Genomic DNA, 16,917 nt, shown 5'->3' with positions numbered 1-16,917 from the left:
TTACCAGTATATATTTCGCCAAATAATCTTCAACAGCCACCGCTCTCTCTTGAACTGAAAGCCTCCGACACACACGCACACAGGAAGTGTCTCTGCTCCAGCTAATTTGCATAAACTCACAGCTCAACAGCCAACTTGACAAGAGAAAAACATGTTTAAACCTTAACACATTATTGAATTATTCTCATTTTCTTTCTATACTAATCACCGGTTTTGATCACTCAGTACGAGAGCACTCCTAAGTCACTCTTATAAACACTTTTCTTTTGTTTTTTCCATCTATTTTAAATCTTCCCATCAATTTTATTAACCATTCACACCATTCTCTCACTCATACAAGCAGCAAGCAGATCTTCATTGCATATGCTTATGTTCTTAGCCAGGTTTTAATCAATGTCTCTATGCATTAAGCTTCAGGAGCTTGTCTTTATAAGGTTAATGCATTTTCTGTCTGTGTGTGTATGGGTATGTGTTATTTTGCATATATGGCTTCACAGTCTCCCAGACTCCTTCCCAATTCTCCAGTTAAGCAGTCCGTTTTCTTTTCCCCGAATTACTAACCGAAACTTTTGATTTCCCACCTTAAATATAATCCCTCCTGGTCTTCAGCCAGGAGCTAGGGCTTGCTTTTCAGGTTCCTGGACACCTCATTCTGTGAACAATTCAACCAGAAACTTGCCTTAACTTATCCATTGATGTTAACCTACAATTTTCTTCCGACTGGTGCGTCTGGAGAACTGGTCCAAGTCTGCTTTACTCCTGAAAATAACAAAACTAAGACATTTTCATTATTATCACAAGTGCTTAAATAACCCATTTCTCTATCTCTGGTCAGAAATACCAATTATGCCATGCATGTAAGCGTGTTCTTCCTTGCATTTTATGTTAATTGAGTGTAAACTGCTTCTTCATTGAATTAATTCATTGAGTTCTTCGTTGCATTTCTATGTATTCATGTTAATGTACTCTACGTGTAAGCTGTTTCTTCATTGCATCCTATATATTCATATTTAATTTATGCATTTCCCCACTGAGCTTTAGATTCAAACTATCTCACTTCTGATTCATTTCAAAAATAATCTCACATGTAACAATTTGTATGTGTGTTTTCTATTCATTAAGGTAATAACAATTATTTCTTTCATTATTCTTACCTTTTCTAATGTTTACCTCTTTGTTATGCTGTGGTGGACATCCCTAAACAATTCATGAGTTCAGGCTTCAACTTTCAATCCAATTATATCCTATATTCTCGCAGTCAAACTCGTCCAGCTTCATCTCTCACCGGTCTCTGTTTCATTCACAGTGTCCTGTTCGTGCTTCAAAGCTCCAGCAAACACAGTCTCAACTCAGCTGTTGTCTTCTTCTCTGTTTCTTTACAGTCTTTCTTTTAGATTAAGTCCCAGCATGGCAAAATATCACTCAATGTCCAGTGCTCTTCCACAATTCTTTATCCCACTATTCAACTGCCCAGCCTGTATTTTCACAGTACATGTTGCATTACTCTTACATGCTGCTGCTGGTCGTCAGTCGTCATCAGTGTTAATGGATCAGTGGCACTGTCGTTTGCCTGCTGTATTCAAGTCCACGATGTTCTGTCGGTCTTCATCAGGCGATTGACTGTCCTTGACTGTCTTTTGAGTTTCTTCTCAGTTTCAGGGACAAAGTGAGAGATCAAGCCGCACAATTTCGAGCCAAAGCCTGGCTTATTTTCTCCCAATTCTATTAATCTATTGTTCTGGTGCTGCACTCAAGGTTCCAAAGTTGAAAGACGTCCACCTGTATTGACACACTAAAGCATACAATCAGTATTATATTCATTTTTTCTTAAAGGCTTCATTTGCTTCATGGGCCTCATCTGTCTCTCTGTGTTCTTTCTGTACACACTCAGTTCCTTTTATGGGCATGCAGAGTTCCTGTCCCCGACACACACACATACTTCCTGTTTCTGCAGGCAACAGTCAGACTCTGTCTCCCCTTAAATTTCACAATCTACAAACAATCAGTAATTCTACTAAATCTTGATCCAAAAACAATACACTTTCATTTCATTCACACACATTTAACTAGAGCTCTTTCAAACATCAGGACAATCAACACTCCTTCACACACAGGACCATTCTTTAGGTCAGTTTTATAGCATCAGTCACCCAATAATCTCTTAACTGGGTTTCCCAAGTGTATATACTTATGTGTTTTCAATCGGAAAAAATAAACTCAACCTGTCATAACATCTCTCATGGATTTCTTGAATTAAAAGCACTTTCAAACATCCTACTTTTCATCACAAAAGAAATATATTTCATACCCACTTTTAAATGTTTCTAACCTCTTTCAGACGCCATGACTCGTCTCACACACTGCCTTTTCTCTCTCAAACTTCCATTTTCCACTCACTCAGACAAATCATGCAGAGTCACTCAAATCAAATACTGACAGCATTCACACGGTTAAAATCACTCAAAATACGCTTTCATACGAGTATTTTGGACATGCCTTCCATGATCAGAAAGAGCAAGTCAAAAGAAAAAAGAAAAAGAAAACTGAAACCTCTCATCGTCCTCACAGCTTCTCACCACACACACATAACTGAAAAAATAAAACACACCAACATTTATGGCTCACGAAATATACATCTATCAAAATTCAGTCATTTTCTAATCATTTTCTATACATCCACACTAATATATTCAAACTGTATTCATACTCTCATAATAAGCAAAACCAACCTCTTATATACAGGCATTTAGCAAAAAGCTCAATCCTCTCGAAACTGAAACCACCCTCTCTGCGCGTCACCGCTGCTCATTTGCATTTACACACACCATCAGTGCACATCCGGCTGTGCATTACTGACACAGAGACTGATCTTACTCATAGATCTCATATTTTATATTACAGACGTCTTTAATTACAACTGCACAGATTTTAGGCCTCTTAAATCCTATAAATTTCGACAAATTTACCCATAACGGTCCGACCGATAAAAGTCCCTGACTTTTTTGCGACCAATTTTAGCCAGTATTCCGTCCCTGACGGTGGCCCGATTGCTAATACCCTAACCAAATTTATCGTAGCCAAAAAAGCGCAAATAGGAGACTCTAACTCCTAGCAATTTCGGAGGTTCCCAAGTTCTCCCCCGCTGTCGACGGTACTATCCCTACTCTTCAGGGTAGGCCAAGGGTCAGCGTCCTGCCCAGGTGCAAGCGTTACCAAGGAGAAAAATGCGCTTCTTAAGGGTCCCAGACTCCTCGTCCTAAAGTAATTTAGAATAATTTGAAACAACAATCTACACCCAAAACAGGATTAAGATTAAGGACAACCCTCAACAGTTTTGGAGATTCCCGAGTCCTCCTCGAATGTTGCCCGAAACTATCCCTAGTCATCGCTAGGTGAAGGATAGATTTCTCTATCCAGCAGGGAGCGTCACCTCCGAGAAACTTCTTAAGGGTTGCATAACCAATGGGACTTGAACCCACACAATGACCAAATTCCCTATCATTCTAAGAGTTCACTTAGCAGTCCAACTGCTTTCTCTTTTCATTCCTTTATTCTCATTACTCAGTACTGTCACTTATACTTCATTATCATTACTTCAACCGGTAAACTTCATGAAAACTTCACCAAAATTAAAAAACAGACATTCACCAGTAATTTTCAGTGAGTAGACTTTAATTTGACATGTCCAATCTAGCACATTTTGGAAAATTCAACAGGTATGTGCCTTACCTTTGTTTAAGCCGGCTTGTCTCTCACTTCAGACCACTGACTCGTATCTGCCCATCCAATCACCACGGACCCTGGATCTCTCCATCTACACCAAAATTCCCCTCTCTCACCGGAACGAGCCCCCAAATGTTAAGGTTCAATGTTGAGAGAGGAATCCATAAATAACCACAGATCCGGTCCGGTGTGCAATTAGACAGTATTTTAATAAACACATGTGTGAGTCCGACCGCTGTGCAGATTTCAGCGTCGAACTGAACTTACAATCATTAGACAAGGTTTTATAGGAGTAGGACAACAAAGCCCCCTCTTTTGCAAAACAGACAATAGTACAGCTTACGTCAATCCAAACCACAAAATGTTCCATGAACTTTAACATAGTTTAAAGAACATTGTCTTCGGGTCGGTGCTTCCCCTCAGCTCGTCTTCGCTGTCGCTTTATCTGTTGCACTTCCTCTAAGTACGTCGGCACAATTCTGCATTTGCAGCAAAAACCCATCTTCACTTCTCACTTACCAAAATAGATCTACCATGGTGTGTATGTGTGTGTGCGTACACGTGCGAGGGCGCGTGCATGCTGTGTACTGCGTACGTGTCATGACCTCTCACTATTTGTGTCTGTATGTATATATCTCGCCCTTAAATGCTCTCACATCTCACCCGTTACACTTCTGACCTTTCACCAGAACAGAGGCTCATCCCTACATATAATAACCTAACTGGAACTATATATGTAATCTACTGAATAAACACCCTACTCTTTGGCTTGCGCTCGCTCTGCTTTCGGTTTCACTTCTGCAGAAGCCTGCAACTTCAAACACATGTAACTTCCTGTCCCTGCAGTCTACACAGAAACCCTTTAAGATTATCGAAGCATTAGAAAAGCATTTAAAATTATATATTCAACTCAACAGTTCGAAGTGGTTATAACTGGACTTGTAATAAAGACTGATATAATACCAATATATTTGAACATCTGAATGCATCTGTGAAAGCAACATCACTATTAACATGAAACGGTAATGATGATTATCAAAATAGCAACAAATAATAGCAGGAAAATATTTCTATTCCTCTCAGGTGAAAGGGGGGTGTAGCAAGTAGATTCAGGGCAGCTCACAGCCCGGCGTAAACGCAAGGTGCTGTCACTCAGCTTAAGTTATTTGTTTGATTTATTTTATGACAAAATAATAAGGAAACATTGAAAATATACAACACGTTGAGGAGACAGATAGGGTTGGCCAATCGAAAGGTTTTGTTTGTTTAGCATGATCTTTTTTGTTATATTTTAGCGTTTAACATGGAAAATGCCTCTCTGGAGCTTCTCTCCTGATGCTACCCCACCAAAAGACGCTTATCCATAGAGACTATGTCAGCTCCCAAACAGACAACAACAAACCAAGACTAGCAATAAACAATCTAAACATAAATAATAACAAATAAAGAACAATACAGAATCCAAATTTGAACTGAAGAATAAAATAGTGAAATGTGGATTATTAAATATTAGGTCTCTCTGTTAAAAAAAAAAAAAAAAAAAAAAAAAAAAATCTCTGTTAGCTGACGCCAAGCGGTCGCAGCAGATGGCTGCCCGTACCTGAGCATGGTTCTGCCGGAGGTTTCTTCCTGTTAAAAGGGAGTTTTTCCTTCCCACTGTTGCCAAAGTGCTTGCTCAATAGGGGGTCACAAGATTGTTGGGTTTTTCTCTGTATTTATGAAGCGCCTTGAGGCAATTTTTGTTGTGATTTGGCGCTATATAAATAAAATTCAATTGGATTGTATTGAAGTAAAGTTAAAATGTTATAAAATAGGAATTAGTTAATCTCTCAAGGGAGAAATGAAAAACGGGGACTGGTGTTAAGATAATGAGCAGATACACATTAAAACATTTATTTTATTCCTGTTTTATGTACTTTAATAATGAAGGCTGGCTTGTAGAGCAAGGCCACCTTTTACTCACAAACAAGTGCTCAGCCAGACTGAAAAACAGGAAGTTTTAGTGCACAAGGCATATTAATAGATATAGACACAAAAAGAGGAACTCCCCATATAAACAACGTTCAAAACTGTGTGACGTGTAAAGTACCGAAATAACACCATATAAGTCACAGCTGGTGATTCTAATGTCAGAGAGCTCTTGCAACTGGCGTCTGAGCTGTGCAGAGGTCTCTCACCCCCGGAAGATGATTCAATAAAAAGCTCCAAATCTGACATTTACACATGAAGGAATCAATATGGCAGATTTAATGGGATTAGGAGAACCTCATGATTGTACTAAGAAAGCAGAACTTGAAGGGAAAGTCAGGGAAGATTTAAAAGCAGGACCTGTTGGGATTTAGAGATTCTTTTATTGCTATCATATAATCTGCCTTATGATGACTGCATTAATAACATGTTGTATAGTATTATTTTAATAGTATTGAATATGTTTGTCATCACAGTGACCTCTCTATTTACAGGTTGAGTTCATTTTATACACAATGCGTAACTGTGCTTGTTTAGAGTTGATGTTCCATCCAAAAGGGTTTTAAGCTTCACTGGTGAGAGTGTCCAGGTGATACATGTTGAGGGAAGATGAGAACATAGCAGGTTAATTGCATGCACGCTTACAAACACACATGATTTAAATATAGGCCAGGCCAAAGGCCTGGACTTTATGTAGCTTTTAACTTTACAGCTCCTAACTTGCAGGAATGGCGTGGAGTGTAATGAATGAATGCAAAATATGCTTACAGACACAAACATGATATAGATTTATTTTACAGGGTAAAGGTGAAACACATGTTGCTTTGTTTCTGCTTAGCAACTAATGAGGTAAAAGGTGTTAAAGATGAATATATGCAATAAGTGAACAGGAAACGTGTGAGGGTGAGCTGGGTGAAACAAAATGTTGTAGATAATGGAAACTTGTCTAACTGGCATTAACAGTAACTTTTGCATGTTATGTATATGCTTGAAGCCAAAAGAGGCGTAAATCCTGATAGAAAATTTTGAAGTGTGCTTTCTAGCGGAGATTTAGGCTGACAGGGGGATGGTGTGTATTTTACTCGGGGTGTGTTTAAGAAAACTGAAAGCGTTGCTCACACACATAAAGAGTATTGAGATTAAGTCAAGTTAATATAATGGATAGAGCCTAGAACATGATATTGTGAACCAACTTTGAATAATGACAGGAACCTGAGATGAACACAGTAAGTTAGTAAGGTGTAGCAGAGAAAGGTTGTTTGTTTTCTATCCCTTACAGGAGAAGATTTCCACTAGAGAGGGACCCAGAAAAGGAGCAGAGACCACTTAAGCATGAAGTGTTTTCAAGTGGGAGCTGGTGTTTTATTACTGGACCACCTAGAGGACATGAGGTTGTTGTCTGATTTGCTGAGTCAGGGGGCGGCTAGAGAGGGTCAGAGCGAAGGTAGTGGACCTGGGAATAGTGTAGTGACGTCTCTGGAAGACGTCAAGAGAGGGAATTGTGGAATTACAGGGATTATTTTACATAACCATCATCTTATCATTGCATTAATTCAATGCAATGATAGGCGACGTCATATGGGAAATAATACTTAACCTGACAGTTAAAGTTTCTGCAGTCCCCTTCAGCCTGTTACCCACTACTCTCTACCTCACCTTTGGACTATTTGCGCAACATCTCTAAAATTAGAAATATCCTGTCTCAGAGTGATGCTGAAAAACTAGTTCATGCATTTATTACTTCCAGGCTGGACTACTGTAATTCACTATTATCAGGAAGTCCCAAAAACTCGCTGAGAAGCCTTCAGCTAATCCAAAATGCTGCAGCAAGAGTACTGACAGGGACTAGAAAGAGAGAGCATATTTCTCCTGTTTTGGCTTCCCTTCATTGGCTTCCTGTTAAATCCAGAATTGATTTCAAAATCCTGCTCCTCACATACAAGGTCTTAAATAATCAGGCCCCATCTTATCTTAATGACCTTGTAGTACCATATCACCCTATTAGAGCACTTCGCTCTTGCACTGCAGGCCTACTTGTTGTTCCTAGAGTATTTAAAAGTAGAATGGGAGGCAGAGCCTTCAGTTTTCAGGCCCCTCTTCTGTGGAACCAACTTCCAGTTTGGATTCGGGAGACAGACACTATCTCTACTTTCAAGATTAGGCTTAAAACTTTCCTTTTTGCTAAAGCATATAGTTAGGGCTGGACCAGGTGACCCTGAATCCTCCCTTAGTTATGCTGCAATAGACGTAGGCTGCCGGGGATTCCCATGATGCATTGAGTTTTTCCCTTCCAGTCACCTTTCTCACTCACTATGTGCTAATAGACCTCTCTGCATCGAATCATATCTGTTATTAATCTCTGTCTCTCTTCCACAGCATGTCTTTCATCCTGTTTTCCTTCTTTCACCCCAACCGGTCGCAGCAGATGGCCGCCCCTCCCTGAGCCTGGTTCTGCCGGAGGTTTCTTCCTGTTAAAAGGGAGTTTTTCCTTCCCACTGTCGCCAAAGTGCTTGCTCATAGGGGGTCATATGATTGTTGGGTTTTTCTCTGTATTTATTATTGTGCTATCTACTGTACAATATAAAGCGCCTTGAGGCGACTTTTGTTGTGATTTGGCGCTATATAAATAAAATTGAATTGAATTGAATTGAATTAATTATCATTTCATCCAAGCATTTATTGAAGTTGCTGGCGTTATGTTATAATTTGTATTACAGGGGTTATCATAATCAAATATTAACATGTTTATTACAGGTGCAGTATAACCACTTTAAATCGTTGAGTTAAATCTATAATCTTAAAAGCTTATATGCTGAGTATATTGCTACAGTAAAATAGTAGCTGAGTGAAGGCCTGAATGTATTCAGCTTCTTGTTGCATTTGAGTTTGCCTAGCAACAGGTGACGCAAAGAGGAGGACAAGTCCATGGGGACCTCAAAGGCCTGAGATCATCACCATATTTGAAAGAGGATGCCAGAAAGGGGAACTTCTGTGTCTGCATTTATTTCTTAGAATAGATCATTGTCTGTACAAGGGGCAAAGAATGTTCTTAAGATGCAAATTATGTGCTTGTAAACGCAAGAGGGGGCGTCATAATACCCTGATGTTATAAAAGCAATCTGAAGTGTATTTTTGGTCGGGGATTTACAACTGATGGTTTCCAGTGTACGTCTCCCCATGCTGCGTGTATTCATTAAAAATCAATTGTTTGATCGACCTCTTTTGGACCATCATTGTTTTACTCTCGTCCTCAATTTCGAAGTCGTAACAAAAGTCACTGTGGGGAACACCAGATGATGATCTTTGGACTTGGTAAAAACTGCGTCTGCTATTGTTTCTGTCTTGTCCAGTTATCAAAGGACACACCCATCAACCACAGTTTAGAGATCATCCAGGAGCTCCCAGTGGACCACCTGAAGCCAGCCGTGGTCCAGATCTATAACTACTATCAATCAGGTCCAACTGTGGCTGCCGTCAGCAGCAGTCATGCAGTTAAAGATAATTTCATGGTTTAAGTTGCAATAAATAAGTTAAAAATATTTTATTTTAATATATCAGATTTAATGTATACATCGTTGGGTTTAAAAATACACATTTAAATGGTTTACAGAATGTTTCCAGGGTGGAACCAATGTTCAGTCTGTTGTTTTGGGGTTGACAGTATTTTCAGTTGCACGCCACACTTGATAGAGGGCAGCATGCTTTCTTCTGTCACTCGGTGGTAGAGCTATGCAGACGCATGCAACGAAGTTTTCCAGCTGTGAAAAGAAGTGACACTGCAAGATGTGTTTTCATTAACCCCTGCAAGTTAATGCGGCCAATGAGGTATGCAATGTGTGTTTATGTCGTGATAGGGAAATAAGATGTTTGTTTGTAACTGAACTGTTGAGTTTATGGTGGTCACGTGTAATTTGTAAATGTAAAATTGTGAGTGTTTTATCTTATTTAATAATGTGCTTTATTGTTTATTCTCTATGAGAACAATTTATTGTGGAAATTGATTATTCTATGTTGTTTGTATAGTTCTCACGGCATCGTTGGTGGCATCGTTGGTGGCATCGTTGGTGGCACCTGTGTGCAATAAATGCCAGTAAAAATCAAGAACGCCTTGTGTCCGTTTTTCAACTTGGAGGGAGTTACAGTGAGAACTCAGTCTGCTCGACATGAGGCGAGGAGACGAGGAGCTGTGCCTTTCATCCACTGAAGTAAGAAGAAATTCATCGCACTCTAGCATCAGACAGATAAGACTGTGCATACGCCAGTAACCTAAGCAGCAAGCAGTTGAAGTTTACGTGGATGATCCTTTAAGTGATACATTTAAAACAAGTTAAATGTTAAGAAGTGGATCAATTTTGTCAACTGCTTTAAAGGAACACTGTAAGAACTGAAACTTTAAGTAATCTGGTGCTCTGCATATTTTCTTTCTAAGTTCATGGTTCTGTCCAATTAAGATTTTTTATAGGTGAAGTCATTTTACCTATTTGTGTTATTTGGATGCTAGAAGTGTTGTAGAATTAAGTGCTGCGTTGTATGTGTTGTTGGTATTCGGAAAAAGTTCACCATATTTACGCGACTCAAGATGGTATTCATTTAGATATTTTATTAAGGTTTAAGGTGTTGTAAATCTTGAAGGTATTATCCATTGTTAATGTTTTGGACAAGTTCATCTAAAGGCAAGGTTAAGCTTGTAGCTATTAATATTTCAGGCAATTGAGCTGGTCTGTTGTTAAACCGCATGTCTGTTAAAGGTATAGCTATAATTTATTTTGTGCCAAGTAATAAGTAAACATTGCAAAATGGATCAAATGAGTGAATATGAAACTAAGAATGGCGACTTACTTGAGGGTAGTAGTGCCACAAATGTACAGCAGTCACGTGAAGAGGAGCCACGAAGAAGTCAGAGACCTCGAAAGCTTACTGAAAAGGCTCAGCAACTGCATGATGATAAGTCAAGAAAACTTCAGCATCGTTTCACTACAACCTATGATAAGTGGAAAGTAACCGCCAAGCAAGCTAAGAAAATGATAAAGGGAGCCCCCTCTGTTGAGGTTGTTAAGGATTTGATGTGTAAGTTAAGTTGTGCATCAGCAAATGTGAAACACGCATATGAAGATTTGCGCAAATGTGCTTCCCCAGACAGTGAGATCCGTCGTAGAGTAGACACCTGTGACGCGGTATCTAAAATAATCTTGGACAATGCAACCACTTATCTTCAGAATAAAGATAACGAAGATGTTCAGACAGAGGATTTAGTCTGGCCTAAGTCTAGTTCAGTGTTTTCATCTTCAGCTTCTCAAGGCAAAGGTAAGGGCTCTCAAAGAAGTTTAAGCTCTGCAAGCAGTTCCAGCATAAAGTCACGAAAGTCAAGCCTTTTCTCCATTAAGAGACAAGAGGCCGTAGCAGAGCTGGCTGCCACACAAGCTGCACTAAAGGTCCTGCAGGAGATAGAATGTGAACAACAAGAACTTGAAAGCCTTGAAGAAGAAGATAGAAAGAGGATTGCATTACAAGAGGAAGAGAATGTGGCAAGAAAGAAAGCACTGGAAGAGAAGCGCAGACAAATAGAGCGCTTACAGACTGTTAAGAAGCTAAGTGCGGCAAAAGCACGGTTCCAAGTTTATGAACAAGATGCAAGCTCAGATGAGGAAATAACAGAGTTACTTCATAACCACGCAGCTCAGCAACATAGATCTCCAGGAGCTATAAGGAGTCCACGTGAGCATCCTGTGATACACCAAGCAGATAGTGTCACAGTCCTCGCTGAAGCAATAGCAGAGTCTATTAATGTAAGCCGTCTCCCAGCACCTGAACCGTCTGTCTTCATGGGAGATCCACTAAGATACAATGATTGGAAGATGTCATTTCAAACCCTAATAGGCAGGAAAAACATTCCAGTAAATGAAAGGGTCTATTACCTTCGTAAATATGTTGGTGGACCTGCAAAAAGGGCCATTGAAAGTTATTTTCTATTAGGAACGGATGCAGCTTATAACTCAGCATGGGATATCCTGGAAGAAAGATTTGGAAGCTCATTTGTGATAGCTAAAGCTTTCAAGGATAAGCTTGCAGCATGGCCCAAAATTGGACCCAAAGACAGTGTTGAGCTGAGGGATTTTTCAGACTTTCTTAGAGGCTGCCAGGCTGCAATGTCCCAGATTAAGAGTCTGGAAGTATTGAACGATTGTGATGAAAATCAAAAACTTCTAACAAGACTGCCAGATTGGCTGGTGGCTAGTTGGAATAGGAAGGTGATTGAGATAGAAGAAACGTGTAATGTGTTTCCTACTTTCAGTCAGTTTGTGGAATTCATCGCAAAGGAAGCAAAAATAGCTTGCAATCCAGTAACCTCTCTTCATGCCCTGAAGTCCAATGATGTTGAAAAAATAAAGACAACAAAGACTCGAAACATTGGTGCAAAGGTGTTTGTGAGCAAATCGGAAGAGAATGTAGAACGCAAGAGATGCACCTTTTGTGAAAAATGCAATCATGGTATTCAGACATGCTGGAAATTCAAGGAAAAACCAGTTGCAGAACGTGTTAAATTTGTCCAGACAAAGAAGTTGTGCTTTGGATGTTTACAACCAGGACATCATTCAAAGACCTGCAAAAGGAGGAGTGTTTGTGAAACATGTAAGGAAAAACACCCAACATGTTTACATGAAGATCGCGAAAGAGCAACCAGAAGAGAGAAAAGCAGTGATGAGCATGGGGAAAGTGTAAAAAACTCAAAATATGCTATGTCAACGGAAAGAACAGAGAGCAAACACACCCCTGAACCATCAAATGAAGCTACATCAAACAGAGTAGTGCAAGGCATGGACAGCATGTACGCCTCCACAGTTGTCCCAGTTTGGTTATCTGCATCAAGTAACCCAGAGAATGAAATTCTTGTATATGCACTACTTGACAATCAAAGCGACACCACCTTCATTATGCAAGATAAAGCAGAAGCTCTGGACATGAAAGGGGAAGCTGTGCAGTTAAAACTCTCCACACTTTCATCCAGAAATACAATCATCCCAAGTCAAAGGTTAGTTGGACTGCAGGTGAGAGGTTTCTATTCATCAAAGAAGATTTCTCTCCCTGTAACCTATTCAAGAGAGTTCATCCCTGCCAATCTAAGTCACATTCCTACACCAAAAACTGCAAGAGCTTGGTCACACCTAGAGCATCTTGCTGAGGAAATTGCTCCATTGATTGAGTGTGATGTAGGACTTCTCATAGGATACAACTGTCCACAGGTTTTGCTACCCCGAGAGGTTGTCCCAGGTAAAGACAATGAGCCATTTGCTCAAAGGACAGATCTTGGTTGGAGCATAGTTGGTTGTGTTAGCCCATGTATCGACTATGGTGATGCTATAGGAAGCAGTCACAAGATTGTCATGAAGTCAGTGAAACCTCATCTCCAGACATCTAAGAAGCTCACAAATGAAGTGAAATACATATGTCGAACCCAAGTTAAGGAGTTCATTTCACCACCAGATGTGCTGAGGATGCTTGAGTCTGACTTCAGTGAGAGAAGAGTGGAGGATGCTAAATTATCCCAGGAAGATTTGCGTTTCCTAACCATAATGGAAGAAGGAATCAAAATTAAAGCAGATGGTCACTGTGAAATGCCGCTTCCTTTCAAGAAAGATCGACCAAATCTCCCAGACAATAAGGTATGTGCAGTTCACAGGCTTCGATGCTTGAAAGGAAGATTTGAAAAAGACAAACAATACCAAAAGGACTACACGACCTTTATGAGTGAAATCATAACAAATGGGGATGCAGAAAGGGTCCCAATAGGAGAAATTAACAACAGTCCTGTGTGGTACATTCCTCATCACGGGGTGTATCACCCACACAAGCCAGGAAAAATACGGGTTGTGTTCGACTGCTCAGCAAGATATGAAGGCGTGTCATTAAATGATTACCTTCTCACTGGACCAGAATTAACGAACAGCCTGATAGGTGTTCTCTGCCGCTTTCGCAAGGGACAAGTTGCTATAATGTGTGATATTGAGCGTATGTTCCATCAGTTTCACGTCAAAGCAGAGGACCAGGACTACTTGAGATTTCTCTGGTGGGACGATGGAAACTTCCAGGCTCAATCATCAGTCTATCGCATGCGAGTGCACCTATTTGGAGCTGCCTCTTCCCCTGGTTGTGCAAACTTTGGCTTGAAACATGTTGCTGCCCAAGGACATGGTCATTACAGTGAAACAACCATTCAGTTCATTGAACGGAACTTTTACGTGGATGATGGGCTCACAAGTGTCGCAACCAAGGAGGAAGCCATCAAGTTAGTAAAGGAAGCAAGGCAACTCTGCAGTGCTGGCAAACTGCGAATTCACAAATTCATTTCCAACAATCATGAAGTACTTGCATCCATTCCAGAGAGTGAACGTGCAGATTCAGTACGAAATCGTGACTTGGATCTTGGTGAGTCCCAAATTGAGAGAGCTCTGGGAATCAAATGGTGCATTGTTTCAGACCAGTTCCATTTTAGAGTGATTGTGGAAGAACGCCCACTTTCTAGAAGAGGAGTCTTATCAACTGTGGCATCCATCTATGACCCTCTTGGCTTTGTGGCACCATTTGTTCTGGTTGGAAAGCAAATACTCCAACAGATGTGTCAAGACAAGGTTGGATGGGATGAGCCACTGTCAGAAGAGCTCAAACCACGGTGGGAGTCTTGGCTGTTAGATTTAAAGAACCTGGCTGACATCAAAATTCAGCGCTGTTATCTTCCAGAAGGTTTTGAGAAAGTTGAAAGATATGAGCTGCATCATTTCTCAGATGCGAGTGTTAAAGGGTACGGTGAATGTTCTTACTTGAGAGCAATCAGTGCCTCAAACCAAGTCCACTGCTCTTTAGTTATTGGCAAAGCCAGGGTGACTCCTACAAAGGTCACCACAGTACCCAGGCTTGAGCTATCAGCAGCAGTTATTGCCGTGCGAATGAGCGAGCTGCTTAAAAGGGAGTTGGAAGTTCAAGCCAAAGAATTCTTCTGGATAGATTCGAAGGTTGTTCTTGGATACATCAACAACGATGCTAGAAGGTTTCACATATTTGTGGCAAATCGCATTCAGCGTATCCAAGAAGGTTCCGATCCAGACCAATGGAGATATGTGACTTCTGAGAACAATCCTGCTGACCATGCATCACGGGGTCTGACAGCAAAGGGACTAATTACTTCCAACTGGTTCACCGGTCCAGATTTTCTCTGGCAGGATAAACTTCCTGCTGATGACATTAAGGTGGGAGAGTTGGGAGCTGAAGATCCAGAACTTCGTAAGACTTTTGTCCATAAGACACTGACCACAGAAGATTCGTTGCTCAATCATTTCTCAAGGTTCTCAAACTGGATAAGGCTAGTTAAAGCCATTGCACGACTCATGCGATGTGTCAAAGAGCTCAAGGGTCTGATGTGCAGAACAAACGAAGTCACCAGTCTTGAGGAGAGGAAAGAGGCAGAGCTTTTCATCATAGCTACTGTCCAAAACGAACTGTTTTCCGAAGAAATCAAAGATCTGAAATCGAAGGAGACAATAACAAGAGATCGTGCAAATAGGCTGCACAAACTGAATCCCTTCTTGGATGAAAAGGGTGTGCTAAGAGTGGGAGGTCGGCTGAAGCATGCAGATTTACACCCACACATCAAACATCCAGCGATCCTGCCGAGCAAAACCCACATATCAAGGTTACTGATTGAACACTTCCATCAAAAGGTTCATCACCAGGGACGTGGGATGACTATGAATGAGCTGCGATCAAATGGCATTTGGCTATTGGGATGTAGTCACGCAGTGTCTTCCTACATCTACAAGTGTGTCAAATGTAGGAAATTCAGAAGGAATGCTGAAGTACAAAGAATGGCAGATTTACCGCGTGAAAGAGTTGAAACATCACCTCCCTTTGCCTATTGTGGAATGGACTGCTTTGGCCCGTTTTACGTTAAGGAGGGAAGAAAGGAACTTAAACGCTACGGTCTGCTATTCACATGTCTGTGCTCTCGTGCTGTGCATATAGAGCTTCTCGACGACATGACCAGTGATGCCTTTATTAATGCTCTTCGAACCTTTATCGCCATACGTGGAAGTGTTCGACAGCTTCGGTCAGATCAGGGCACCAACTTTGTTGGAGCAAGACGAGAGTTCTTGGAGTCTGTAAAGAAAATGGACCAAGAAAGCCTAAGACAACTAGGTTGTGAGTTTGTCATGAACCCAGCATCTGCCAGCCATATGGGTGGGGCCTGGGAAAGGCAGATCAGGACGATTAGAAGTGTTTTGACATCCATTCTGGATCATTCATCTAAAAGACTTGACACTTCATCCTTGCGTACCTACCTTTATGAAGTCATGGCGATCATAAATAGTAGGCCCTTAACAACACACCTGCTGAATGATCCCACTGGTCCACAGCCTCTTACGCCAAATCACATCCTGACCATGAAGTCTTCAGTGGTTTTACCACCACCTGGTGAGTTTGTGAAGGAAGACCTTTATCTTCGAAAAAGATGGCGCAAGGTGCAATACCTGGCCAATGAATTTTGGACCAGATGGAAAAGGGAATATTTGCTGAATCTTCAGCAGAGAGGAAAATGGTGCAAAACACAGAGAAATGCCAAGATCAATGACATTGTGATGCTGATGGATAATAGTCTACCCAGAAATGAGTGGAAGTTGGCCAAGGTAACCAAGGTGTACCCTAGTGAGGATGGAATCATTAGGAAACTCGAGCTGCTAATCAGTGATGCGACATTGGATGACCAAGGAAAAAGAGTTAATAAGCCAGTGTATCTTGAGAGACCCATCCACAAAACAGTTACCCTACTTGAAGCTGAATAGTTCAGAACTCCTGTCTTTGTAACTTGTGTTTGGCCCAAGAGACTATTTACACTTATTTTTTCCTTTGCAATGAGGTTCAGTTGAAAATCAGCAATGATTTGGTGGGAGTGTGGCTGCCGTCAGCAGCAGTCATGCAGTTAAAGATAATTTCATGGTTTAAGTTGCAATAAATAAGTTAAAAATATTTTATTTTAATATATCAGATTTAATGTATACATCGTTGGGTTTAAAAATACACATTTAAATGGTTTACAGAATGTTTCCAGGGTGGAACCAATGTTCAGTCTGTTGTTTTGGGGTTGACAGTATTTTCAGTTGCACGCCACACTTGATAGAGGGCAGCATGCTTTCTTCTGTCACTCGGTGGTAGAGCTATGCAGACGCATGCAACGAA

General features: G+C 40.7%; 2 protein-coding genes across 2 annotated transcripts in view; both read left to right on the top strand.

Annotated features, from left to right (window-relative positions):
- Window positions 1–9,206, top strand: part of LOC100702402 (alpha-2-macroglobulin-like protein 1) — a 21,254-nt gene extending 12,048 nt beyond the window's left edge. The window contains 1 exon segment of the mRNA XM_019357458.1: window positions 9,042–9,206. Within this exon segment, the coding sequence (XP_019213003.1) occupies window positions 9,042–9,206 (165 nt within the window).
- Window positions 9,154–16,917, top strand: LOC112846734 (uncharacterized). The gene is made up of 2 exons (XM_025906669.1): window positions 9,154–9,516; window positions 9,715–16,917. Exon 2 carries the CDS (start codon window positions 10,488–10,490, stop codon window positions 16,521–16,523), a length of 6,036 nt encoding a protein of 2,011 aa, XP_025762454.1. The 5' UTR covers window positions 9,154–9,516; window positions 9,715–10,487; the 3' UTR covers window positions 16,524–16,917.

Source organism: Oreochromis niloticus, linkage group LG4 (assembly GCF_001858045.2).
Source record: "Oreochromis niloticus isolate F11D_XX linkage group LG4, O_niloticus_UMD_NMBU, whole genome shotgun sequence".
NCBI classification, from domain to species: Eukaryota; Metazoa; Chordata; class Actinopteri; order Cichliformes; family Cichlidae; genus Oreochromis; species Oreochromis niloticus.
The sequence above is the reverse complement of the archived record's forward strand: the minus strand, read 5'-3'. Positions and strand labels throughout refer to the sequence as shown.